Source organism: Aythya marila (genome assembly GCF_965140915.1).
Source record: "Aythya marila genome assembly, contig: HAP1_HAP1_SCAFFOLD_692, whole genome shotgun sequence".
In the NCBI taxonomy this organism is placed as follows: Eukaryota; Metazoa; Chordata; class Aves; order Anseriformes; family Anatidae; genus Aythya; species Aythya marila.
In genome coordinates, this window is record NW_028136887.1 from 1,245 (window position 1) to 13,719 (window position 12,475).

The 12,475-nt window shown below is 51.2% G+C and overlaps 4 protein-coding genes across 4 annotated transcripts; all 4 read right to left on the minus strand.

Annotated features, from left to right (window-relative positions):
- Window positions 1–921: 921 nt before the first annotated feature.
- LOC309891335 (feather keratin 1-like) lies at window positions 922–1,218 on the minus strand (the record flags this gene model as incomplete). Its single annotated transcript, XM_082785697.1, has 1 exon — window positions 922–1,218. One exon carries the CDS (start codon window positions 1,216–1,218, stop codon window positions 922–924), a length of 297 nt encoding a protein of 98 aa, XP_082641823.1.
- Window positions 1,219–4,724: 3,506 nt separating this feature from the next.
- LOC309891340 (feather beta keratin-like) lies at window positions 4,725–5,021 on the minus strand (the record flags this gene model as incomplete). Its single annotated transcript, XM_082785701.1, has 1 exon — window positions 4,725–5,021. The coding sequence occupies one exon, from the start codon at window positions 5,019–5,021 to the stop codon at window positions 4,725–4,727; it is 297 nt and encodes a 98-aa protein (XP_082641827.1).
- Window positions 5,022–8,824: 3,803 nt separating this feature from the next.
- LOC309891333 (feather beta keratin-like) lies at window positions 8,825–9,121 on the minus strand (the record flags this gene model as incomplete). Its single annotated transcript, XM_082785695.1, has 1 exon — window positions 8,825–9,121. The coding sequence occupies one exon, from the start codon at window positions 9,119–9,121 to the stop codon at window positions 8,825–8,827; it is 297 nt and encodes a 98-aa protein (XP_082641821.1).
- Window positions 9,122–11,836: 2,715 nt separating this feature from the next.
- LOC309891330 (feather beta keratin-like) lies at window positions 11,837–12,133 on the minus strand (the record flags this gene model as incomplete). The annotated part of the gene is made up of 1 exon (XM_082785692.1): window positions 11,837–12,133. The coding sequence occupies one exon, from the start codon at window positions 12,131–12,133 to the stop codon at window positions 11,837–11,839; it is 297 nt and encodes a 98-aa protein (XP_082641818.1).
- Window positions 12,134–12,475: the final 342 nt, after the last annotated feature.

A 12,475-nucleotide genomic window follows, 5' to 3' on the forward strand; every position in this document is an offset into this window, starting at 1 on the left:
ATAAAAATTTATTAATGACTAAATCATACAGAGTCTTCTTATTCTTAGGAGTTGTGAACAATCATTTCAGTCTTGAAAATGTGAGACAAGATCACAAGTTTGCCTCAAAGCCTATCATGGTTAGATCTTCAGAGTTTAGTAGCATTCATGTCAATAAAAACAAACAAACAAACAAAATCCCAGACAAATATAAGTTCTGAGAAGCTACTCCACACTTTGCAATTTTCAGAGTTTCAAAGAAAACTATGAGACAAGATGAGAAAGTTATCGCTGTGAAAGGTTGCAAAAGTAACATTCCACATGGATGTGGAAAAAAATGAAAAAGCTAGCAAGAAAACCAGTTAAATGCTTCAAGAATGGAGTAAATGGTGAAAAAACTTAGTGTTGATTATTGCTGGCTATTAAATTCTCGAATTCAGCTGTGAAGGTATGGTTTAATAAATGCATAGATTTTACCATATAATGATTTACTCCACCCAAAAGGGTGGAAGCAGAGAACAAAACACAATGAAATTCAAATTAAGATGCAGACTCAGTTTAATGAGATAGGCAAACATTCCATAATGCAAAAGCAAAGTAAATATTTATGTAAAGGAAGGAAGCCATTAACACTGGAACACAGACAAGACACTGCTTTTCCTTACTGAGGCATTAAGTACCCTCAACTTATTCATAAAGAGAGGATTACACAAAGCAAAGTAAAAATGCAACAGAAGTAATCAGAAGCAGTTATTTAAAGATTAAGGTATTTGCCATGTTTCCAGACAGCACAGGCTGGCACCCTGGCTTCCCTCTCTGCTCTGCAGGAGGCCACGAGGGTGCTCAGCCCATCTGGAAACTCTGGCCAGCAGCTCCGTCCTCAGTCCGGCACCTGACTTCGGGCTTCCTGGTCAATGCGATCACTGGACATCCTCGTGGGCTTTAGCAGGGCAGGCACCTTCTGCCACTGTAGCGGCCACCAAAGCCAGAGAGGCCAAAGCCCCCGGAGGAGATGGGCACTCCCTCCTCACTCAGGATGCTGCCAACGGCAGCAGATGCTGAAGATCCCACAGCAGTGTTCTGGGGGAAGGAGCTGAGGATGGGGCCGGGCAGGGTCACCACCACGGGAGAGGGCTGGATCACCACACGGGAGTCTTGGCACTGCCGGACACAGGGCTCGTTGCAGCTGTTGGCAAGCGGGGTTGGCCCACAGGGACGGCACAGATCATAGCAGGACATGGCTGCGGGATGGAGGTGCACCTGGGAGAGAGGGCAGGGAAAACACACGCAGCATGTCAGCAGCAGCCTGTCAGTTTGCTCGACAATGGAAGACATAGTATGGGGAGCAGAGAGAGGTTGCATGAGGACATAGAGAGGATTGGGGAACTGGGTGCCCAAGGTTCTCTGCAGAGACAGCCCAAGACCTTCTCCCACCTCCCCCCTCACTGGCAAGCAGAACAGTGACGGAGGGAGCAGCGTCAAGGAGCAAGGACCACACAAAGAGCTACATGGAGGCAAAGACTTGGTCGAGGCCAGAAGGCCAAGGGGAGAAGAAGAGAATGAGGGGAGTGAGGAGAAGGCACTTGCAGCTCACCTTGTTCGCCAAGGAGGAGAAGGCAAGAGCAGTGGATGATGGAGCCTGCTGTTGGACAGGCTTTTATACCAGTCCAGACTGCCCCAGGCATAGAGGCACCATTTGCACTTCTAATGTGTTTACCAACAGGACATTCAAGTATGCAAAACACCACAATTAAACAAATGGGTGTCTTATGTTCCCTGCAGTGACCCCTTTTCATTTTCCTGGTCAGGACATGCCCATTCCATCACACAGGCTCCTTTCAAGTGACGGGATTACAGGCCAAAATGCTTCTGGGGAAGTGACACAAAAGCACAGGAAGAAGATGAAGGCAAAAAGAAGGAGATGGCCAAATTGTCAAGTGGTGCCAGCCTCTCACCCTCCTGCAGCTTCCTTCAGGCTTTGTCCTAAATGCATGGGTACTCATTTCCATGCAAACCCACCCTTAAAGGTCAGACTGCCAGCCAGGCTCATCAGCAAAGAGCAGGTACAGCCTTTGCTTTACCTATCAACCTGCTCAGGCTGCCTTAGGCACCAGATTTCCAAGTATGGCTGCTCTGCCATCAAGCCTCAGCCCTTCTGTGGGATCAAGCCTTGCTCTCAGGTGACAAAAGCCTGACTGGTTTTCCTCTCCCCTCTGTTCCCAGCAACTAGAGGTCCCCTGTCACCACAGCAGGCCTCTTTCAGAAACACGGACATGGCTCTCTCTCTACTACTCGCTCCTGCTGCCCACTCCTGTTAAACCGGGATGTCTCCTGCAGACAAAGCCCCATACTGGACAACAAACACAGCTCCTTTCCTCCTTCCCCATCTCCACGCCTCAGATTCTGCTTTGACCCCACATACCGACAGAACAGTACACACCAGCAAACATGTGACCATATTTCCGTGCAACACAGAACCCTGCCCAAAAACCAGGGAGGTCTGAGAGTGCCGTTGAGGGCAGCCTGGGCAGCAGCAGGTATCAGCACCTCCCTGGGGACGTGTGCCAAGGGGTGACACCAAGCCATACCAGCAGCATGTTTCTTGGGGGCACGACTGCCCAGCAAGGAATACTAGGCATACACAGCTCAGGCCCCTCAGCCAGGCCGTCTTCCCAAGGGCTGGACAAAACGCCTTCCCAATGAGGCTGGGACGACAGCAGACAAAGGCAACTGTCAAATCACAGAGGCCCGACCAAATTCCTCATTTAGGAAGATGAGGAAAGCTTTGAAGGTGCACAGTACTACCCTGATGATGACAGTAAACATCTATCCCAAAGAGTGCTGTCACAGCTCAGTACGAGCCACCTGCTGCCTACACAATGGGAGCCAGGAGCCAAGCAAGGCCACACAGCCAACAGGGCATCAGCTATACCAGCAATGGCCCTCGTTGTACAGCACCTGACCAAGGAAGATGAGGAGATGGAAGGCAGATTCAGCCAGGCGTCTAGCTCGGTGGTCAGGTGACATAGGACTGATGACAAGACAGTCCACACTTCAGGGTCAGGTCCAGTGACAGCAACCAGGGTCAACACGGGGCCCAAAGACTGCTGACCAGGCCCAGAAAAAGTAACACAGACAGACCCAAGGGAAAGCTGGGAAACCACTGGGCAACTTTAGCCCTACCAAGGCAACCCAGGGGCAGGCAAAAGCAAATCTGCAACAGAGCAGGCAACCCACACTGATGACCCGGATCTGAAGGGGGGGCCAAAGGCTCAGGACAAAACTTAACTATAGCACCAGGGTCAATGGGAAGAGGGTGTGGTGGGAGGCTCCAGGTGAGCCTGATGAGGGCCATTGGGCCTCTGCTGCACTCAGACAACTCATATGCATGAGGAAGAAATCTCCTGTGCACTTGGGACATAGGACACCAGCTGCATCTACCCCAAAAGAAGAAAGGAAGGAAGCTTCAATTAATTTTCCAAGGAAAAACATGTCTCGCACCTCAGGGTCTGCCCAAAAAAGCTGCAATGCCTTGCAGCACCCTGCGCTCCCTGATTGCCTGCTGCAGTTGTTGCCTTCCCTCCCTGGTATCAGCTTTTCACTGCACTTTGCTCCTGCTGTCAGCTCGAGGTGGCTCAGGAATGTTGACAAGGAGCATGTTTCCTGAGAGTCTTCCTGCACAGCAAGGCTGAGGGCTTTGCCTCATACCAGTGGTTGGTCAGAGAATGCAGGCCTTTAGCTGTGGTGTAAGGCATCATAGGATTTCCCCAGCACAGGGGATAGCATGAGAGGTGCCCCTCACTCTGCCTCAAGCAGGAGTGGGTGACACAGACAAAAGCATCTCCTGTGGAGGACTAGAGCATAAGGGAAGAAGGGCTATGGAGCTTGTTTTCCCTTGTTTCCCCTGTGGCAGGAGCAATCACCAGAGCGCGGTGTAGTTGGACCAAACAGCCACTCTCAAGCCATGTTGCTTCCCTCCCTGATGTTGGCTCTCTTGCATTTTGGGGCAGAAGGTCAGGAAGGCACAACAGCTTCATCCAGGAGGGTTTCTTCCTCTCCTTGCTCTCGTAGGCAAGGGTGAGACTCGCCAAAATCCCTCACTTGAATGCTGCAGAATTGTCTGGCAAACATACAAGCAGCACCTGCGCAGCCCTGCGGGACTGGTTCAGTGCTTCAGAAACAGGACTGTAGGCACACAGAGGATGTGGGGGCTAACCACAACTTTAGATTCTACGTTATCCCAGTTTCCTCTAGAGAGCGTGGCTGAGAATCTCAAAAGGGAAGTATCATGAGGAGACACAGATTACAATGCAGCATAAACTTTAATGAGTCTCAAGAAGCAATCAAAGCAGCTCGTGGTCGAAGAAATTCAGTCCAGGCTGCCACAAGGACAGCTGCCAGTCAGACCCCCTTCACCACAATGGGAAGCACTTCTTCCTCCCTCACATGGTGAGAGGAAGAACAAAGATGATGCTCTTGACTTGCTTCCAGATGAACTCATGGCACAGGACAGCAGGAGACAACAAGGGCTCATGATGAAGAGAAGAAAGCACAAGAAGAAGAAGCTGTCTGCTGGCTGTGTTTCCAGACAGTGCAGGCTGGCACCCTGGCTTCCCTCTCTGCTCTGCAGGAGGCCACGAGGGTGCTCAGCCCATCTGGAAACTCTGGCCAGCAGCTCCGTCCTCAGTCCAGCACCTGGCTTCGGGCTTCCTGGTCAATGCGATCACTGGACATCCTCGTGGGCTTTAGCAGGGCAGGCACCTTCTGCCACTGTAGCGGCCACCAAAGCCAGAGAGGCCAAAGCCCCCGGAGGAGATGGGCACTCCTTCAGAACTCAGGATGCTGCCAACGGCAGCTGAGGTGGTGGATCCCACAGCGGTGTTCTGGGGGAAGGAGCTGAGGATGGGGCCGGGCAGGGTCACCACCACGGGAGAGGGCTGGATCACCACACGGGAGTCCTGGCACTGCCGGACACAGGGCTCGTTGCAGCTGTTGGCAAGCGGGGTTGGCCCACAGGGACGGCACAGATCATAGCAGGACATGGCTGCGGGATGGAGGCGAACCTAGGAGAGAGGGTAGGGAAAGCACACGCAGCATGTCAGCAGCAGCCTGACAGCCTGCTGGCCAAGACAGAAGACATAGTCTGGGGAGCAGGGAAATGGTGTATGAGGACAGGGAGGGGCTTGTGGGCCTCTGCAAAAATAGCCCAAGACCTTCTCCAAGCTACCACCGCAGTGACAAGCAGAATAGTGAGCAGCCTCAAGGGACAAGGCCCATACTGAAACTACACAGAGGCAAAGCCTCGGTCGTGGCCAGAAGGCCAAGGGGAGAAGAAGAGAATGAGGGAAGTGCAGAGAAGGTACTTGCAGCTCACCTTGTTCACCAAGGAAGAAAAGGTAAGAAAAGTGGATGATGGAGCCTTCTGTTGGATGTGTTTTTATACCGGGACAAGAACGCTCCAGGTACAAAGCATCCTTTGCAATTGTAATGTGTTTACCAGAAGCTCATCTTCCATGCAAAACATCACAATTACAGAAATTGTCTTGTTTATGTTACCTGCAATACTTCCTTTTTATGTCCCTTTTTAGGGCATGCTTATTCAATCAGGCAGGCTCCTTTCAAGTGACAAGATTAGAGGCCAAAATGTCTGAAAAAGGACACGTCAGCACAAGAATGGTACCACCAGTGATGAAGAGTGTCCTAGCACTCCAGGGGATGCCAGCCTCTTAGTCTCTGGGGCATCGTGTTAGTATTTATCTTGATGATTGAGGCTGTTCTCCTCCCATCCCTGAAGCACCAGGATGGACTTCTACATTCAAAGTCTGGCCACAACAATTGCTCCCCTTTATAATATGCCCTCATCTTGAGTTAAACATTACTTTTCTAGGCAGGGCTCCTCTAGTCTTGTTTTTTGACTCCCCGTCAAATTAACTATTGCTTTTGGGAGAAATGTGCCTGGCTCTTCTCTTGTAATCATACTTCTTTCCTTCATACCTTCCTGCTTTATACATCTTAATTCCAAAAATTGGGAATGAAGGCTGCTGCTGTCCCAAGACTTTCTACTGGAGAGCTTCAATAACAAAAGTACATGCTGAGTAATCGGTACACATCACTCTGCCTGCCCATGTCTTTGCGCTCTGGCTGTCCAGACTGACAGCACAGCAGGCACAAGCACATATTTGGTAGGATTTCCCCAGGACACCCCACCCACCCGGCTCAGCAGCACGCATGCTCTGGGAGTCCTCACAAGGGCAGCCAGATGAGCAAGGGCACCAGACGTGCCCCTAACTCTGCCTGAGGCAGGATCAGAGCGGCAGGAGCACAGCACTGCCTGCGGAGGACAAGCGTGTGGGAAGGGGGGACTGAGAACAGAGCTGTTGGTCTACCACAACCTCAGTCTCCCCAGCTTGAGGCCAGGGTGGAGGGACAAAGCAATCATTGGCTTGGGACCAACCCAGGCACAGCCTAGCCTGCACAGCATCAGAATGGGATTTTTGGAGGGGTCCTGCAGGGTTTCTCCAGACCCACTTGGCTTCAGGACACAGGGATGCACACGTAGTACCCTGAAAGACATAACACTTTTCACCACAGGACATTTCTACCAGGGGAGATCATACTTGTTCTGCTCCATTCCTGCCCTATGCAAGGTTTTCCGGACATATCACATACTCTGATTTTCTCCCTAGAGGACAGAAAACATCCTCCATGTTTCCCTCTCACTCCCCTAGACAGTATACATATCCACAGCACAAGATCAAAGCAGGGCTTAGATATCAATTTACACTGCTGTCCTAGATGCTCATTGTCCCTTTGACTTCTTTGGGACTCTCTCATCTTTGAGGCTTTCACAGGTGTGCTTGGAGGAAGCATGAGCAAAACAATATCTTTAGAGTGGTAATCCACCATCAGAGCATCATCCAGTTGTTTACTGGCCTGCACAAGCATACTTCGTTATGTTTTACAACATACACCACTCCACCTCTCCACAAATGGATATATGCCTCAAGACTAGTCAAATCCAACTTGCAAGGAGGAGCTCATATTAGGACCATATCCGCCCACACGTTTCCACCCTAAGACATCACATTTCTCCCTGGACAGCTTCATTGGACATCCCAATAAAAAAGGAAAATAAGGAGGCTCAGACTACATTGCAGTGTAACCTTTAATGAATCTGAACAAAGAATCGAAACAGCACTTGGAGGAAGGGATCAGGTCCAAGCTGACACATGGACAGCTGTCAGACAGACCCCACTTTACCAAAACAGAATGCACATCTCCCGCCCTCACATGGTGAGAGGAAGAACAAAGATGATGCTCTTGACTTGCTTCCAGATGAACTCATGGCACAGGAAAGCAGGAGACAACAAGGACTCATGCTGAAGAGAAGAAAGCGCGAGAAGAAGAAGCTGTCTGCTGGCTGTGTTTCCAGACAGCACAGGCTGGCACCCTGGCTTCCCTCTCTGCTCTGCAGGAGGCCACGAGGGTGCTCAGCCCATCTGGAAACTCTGGCCAGCAGCTCCGTCCTCAGTCTGGCACCTGGCTTCGGGCTTCCTGGTCGATGCGCTCACTGGACATCCTCGTGGGCTTTAGCAGGGCAGGCACCTTCTGCCGCAGTAGCGGCCACCAAAGCCAGAGAGGCCAAAGCCCCCGGAGGAGATGGGCACTCCTTCAGAACTCAGGATGCTGCCAACGGCAGCTGAGGTGGTGGATCCCACAGCGGTGTTCTGGGGGAAAGAGCTGAGGATGGGGTCGGGCAGGGTCACCATCCTCAGGGGGCAAGGAGCATCTCACCTATGAGGAAAGGCTGACAGACCTGGGTCTGTTCAGCCTTTAGAAAAGAAGACTGAGAGGGGATCTTATTCATGTTTATAAATACCTTAAGTGTAGGAGACAGAGGGATATGGCCAACCTCTTTTCAGTGGTTTGTGGGGACAGGACAAGGGGCAGTGTCCACAAAATGGATCACAGGAAGTTCCGCACCAACATGCAAAAGAACTTCTTCACAGTGACAGCAACAGAGCACTGGAACAGGCTGCACAGGAAGGCTGTGGACTCTCCTTCTTTGAAGACACTAAAGACCAGTCTGGATACCTACTTGGGCAAACTGCTCTAAGGAACCTGCTTTCGCAAGGGGGTTGGACCCAAAGATATATTTAGGTCCCTTTCAAACCCAGTTCTTTAATTCTATGATTCTAAGACTTTGTCAGTACAAATCTGTCCACCTCTCTTAGACTCTTATAAAGACCAAATTCTTTAAGGGTACTCATCTCCTACAGGAACAAAGGAGATCCACATTAGGACCATATTCTCTCATGCTTTTCCAATCCAAGACATCACATTTCTCACTGGAGAGATCCACTGAACATCCCAATAGAAAAGGAACATAAGGAGACTCAGATTAATTTGAAGCAAAAACTTTAATGAGTCTGAAGAAGCAATCACAGCAACTCACAATGGAAGGGATCCGGCCAAGTCTGACACAAGGACAGCTGTCATGCAAGACCCTACTTCACCACAACAGCATGCACATCTTCCTCCCTGAGAAGATGGCAGGAAGAAGAAACAGGACACTCTTGACTTGCTTCCAGATGAACCCATGGCACAGGAAAGCAGGAGACAACAAGGACTCATGATGAAAAAAAGAAAGCACAAGAAGAAGAAGCTGTCTGCTGGCCGTGTTTCCAGACAACACAGGCTGGCACCCTGGCTTCCCTCTCTGCTCTGCAGGAGGCCACGAGGGTGCTCAGCCCATCTGGAAACTCTGGCCAGCAGCTCCGTCCTCAGTCCGGCACCTGACTTCGGGCTTCCTGGTCGATGCGCTCACTGGACATCCTCGTGGGCTTTAGCAGGGCAGGCACCTTCTGCCGCAGTAGCGGCCACCAAAGCCAGAGAGGCCAAAGCCCCCGGAGGAGATGGGCACTCCTTCAGAACTCAGGATGCTGCCAACGGCAGCTGAGGTGGTGGATCCCACAGCGGTGTTCTGGGGGAAGGAGCTGAGGATGGGGCCGGGCAGGGTCACCACCACGGGAGAGGGCTGGATCACCACACGGGAGTCCTGGCACTGCCGGACACAGGGCTCGTTGCAGCTGTTGGCAAGCGGGGTTGGCCCACAGGGACGGCACAGATCGTAGCAGGACATGGCTGCGGGATGGAGGCGCACCTGGGAGAGAGGGCAGGCAAAGCACACGCAGCATGTCAGCAGCAGCCTGACAGCCTGCTGGCCAAGACAGAAGGCACAGTCTGGGGAACAGGGAAATGGTGTATGAGGACATAGAGAGGATTGGGGAACTGGGTGCCCAAGGTTCTCTGCAGAGACAGCCCAAGACCTTCTCCCACCTCCCCCCTCACTGGCAAGCAGAACAGTGACGGAGGGAGCAGCGTCAAGGAGCAAGGACTACACAAAGAGCTACATGGAGGCAAAGACTTGGTCGAGGCCAGAAGGCCAAGGGGAGAAGAAGAGAATGAGGGGAGTGAGGAGAAGGCACTTGCAGCTCACCTTGTTCGCCAAGGAGGAGAAGGCAAGAGCAGTGGATGATGGAGCCTGCTGTTGGATGGGTTTTTAAACTGGCTCGGACAGCCTCAGGCCCAGTGGCACACCACGTATGCAGCATGTGTTATAGCAAGCCCATTTGTATGTAAAACACTACAATTAAAGGAATGGGTGTCTTGTTTCTGTTCCCTGCAACGCTCCCTTTTCATTTCCTTGCTTAAGACATGCCCATTCCACCATGGAGTCTTCTTTCAAGTCACAGGATTAGAGGCCAAAATATTTTTTTCCAGGAGACGTGACACGTCAGCACAAGCAGATGATGCAGCCAGTGATGAGGAGTGTGCAACCTCGTCGGGGAATGCCAGCCTCTTGCCCTTTGGGGCCTTGCTTCAACACTTGTCCTGATGTTTGGGGTAGGTTTCCTCCTAACCCTGAAGCATCACCTGGACTTCCACATGGGAGGGCCAGCATCATCAATTGTTCCCCCTGATGCTATAATAAAATCTTAAGTTAGGGAATGGCTTAGTTTGGAAGGGACCTTTAAAGATCATCTAGTTCAACCTTCTGCCTTGGGCAGGAACATCTTCTGCCAGATCCGGTTACTCATATTCCATTCAACCTCACTTTGAACATTCTCAATGCTGAGGCATCCTCAGCTTCTCTGCACAACCTCTTCCAGTGTGTAACAACCTTCACTGTGAAAACTTTCTTCGTTAGATCCCCTCTCAACTTACCGTCTTTCCATTTAAAACTGTTTTCCCTTGTCCTGTCACTGCTGTGCCTGGTAAAAAGTCTTTATCCATCTTTCTTACAAGACAACTTTAGATATTTAAAGGCTGCAAAAAGGTTTCCCTGGAGCCTTCTCCTCTCCAGGCTCAAGAAGCCCAACTCTCTCAGCCTGCCTTTAGAGCAGAGGTACTCCAGCTCCCAGGTCATTTTCAAGGCCTCTGCTAGACCTGCTCTAACAGGTCCATGTCTTTCTTGTACCAGGGAACCCAGAAGTGGATATGGTACTCTGGGTGAAGTAGAGCACAGCAGATGGAGACAATTACCTCCCTTTTTCCTGCTGGACACACTTCTTTTCATGCAGCCCAAGATGTAATTGGGTTTCTGGGCTACAAGCACATATTGCTGACTCCTACACTGCAGGGCCAATCTCAGTCAATTCACAGAATCATAGAGTCATTTAGGTTGGAAAAGACCTCTAAGATCATCAAGTGCAACTCTTAGCCTAGCACTGCCAAGGCTACCACTAAACCATGTACCAAAGCACCACATCTACATGCCCACAGCCAGCCTGTACTGACATGGGGGATCTCCTCAAATCAGATGCAGGAACTTGCATGTGCCCTTGCTGAACTCCATGAAGTTCACATAGCCCCAGTTCTCACATCTGGCAGGGTGACTTCTGCTAAAATCCATTCCCAACAGGGATATCAACTGTACCACTCGTCTTGGTGTCATCAACGTTAGTGTAACCCATAAACATTATGGTCACTCCGATCCACTTATGCATCACCTTTCTAAGCAGGACACCTCTAGACTTGGGTTTTGGACTCTCCCTCATATTAAATATGGTCTTGGGAGAAAGGTGCGTGGCTTTTCTTTTTTAATCATGCTTCGCCCATTCATAATTTCCTGCCTTACACAGAAGAATAGGAAGTGTTGGTAATCCTTCCTGTTGGTGATATTTCAATGAGAGGGAGTTCCCGGACACACTTCTAAGACTTCACACTTTGCCAATATGACTTACTACCATCTCTCTTACACTCTTATAAAGACCAAATTCTTTAAGGGTACTCATCTCCTACAGGAACAAAGGAGATCCACATTAGGACCATATCCTCTCAAGCTATTCCAATCCAAGACATCACATTTCTCACTGAAGAGATTCACTGAACATCCCAATAGAAAAGAAACATAAGGAGACTCAGATTAATTTGAAGCAAAAACTTTAATGAGTCTGAAGAAGGAATCAAAGCAGCACATGGAGGAAAGGATCCAGACCAGGCTGCCACAAGGACAGCTGCTAGACAGATCACACTTCACCAGAAAAGCATGCAGGTCTTCCTCCATCAGAAGAGGAAATGAAGAAAAAACAGGACACTCTTGACTTGCTTCCAGATGAATCCATGGTACAGGACAGCAGGAGACAAAAAGGGCTCAGGATGCAGACAAGAAAACTGGAGAAGAAGCTGTCTGCTGGCCGTGTTTCCAGACAGCGCAGGCTGGCACCCTGGCTTCCCTCTCTGCTCTGCAGGAGGCCATGAGGGTGCTCAGCCCATCTGGAAACTCTGGCCAGCAGCTCCGTCCTCAGTCCGGCACCTGGCTTCGGGCTTCCTGGTCGATGCGCTCACTGGACATTTAGCAGGGCAGGCACCTTCTGCCACTGTAGCGGCCACCAAAGCCAGAGAGGCCAAAGCCCCCGGAGGAGATGGGCACTCCCTCCTCACTCAGGATGCTGCCAACGGCAGCTGAGGTGGTGGATCCCACAGCGGTGTTCTGGGGGAAAGAGCTGAGGATGGGGCCGGGCAGGGTCACCACCACGGGAGAGGGCTGGATCACCACACGGGAGTCCTGGCACTGCCGGACACAGGGCTCGTTGCAGCTGTTGGCAAGCGGGGTTGGCCCACAGGGACGGCACAGATCGTAGCAGGACATGGCTGCGGGATGGAGGCGCACCTGGGAGAGAGGGCAGGGAAACACACGCAGCATGTCAGCAGCAGCCTGACAGTTTGCTGGCCAAGACAGAAGGCATAGTCTGGGGAGCAGGGACACGGTACATGAGGACAGGGAGGGGCTTGTGAGCCAAGGTCCCCAAGGGCCCCTGCAAAGACAGTCCAAGACCTCCTCTCACCTCTCCCCTCACTGGCAAGCAGAACAGTGATGGAGGGAGCAGCGTCAAGGAGCAAGGACCACACAAAGAGCTACATGGAGGCAAAGACTTGGTCGAGGCCAGAAGGCCAAGGGGAGAAGAAGAGAGTGAGGGGAGTGAGGAGAAGG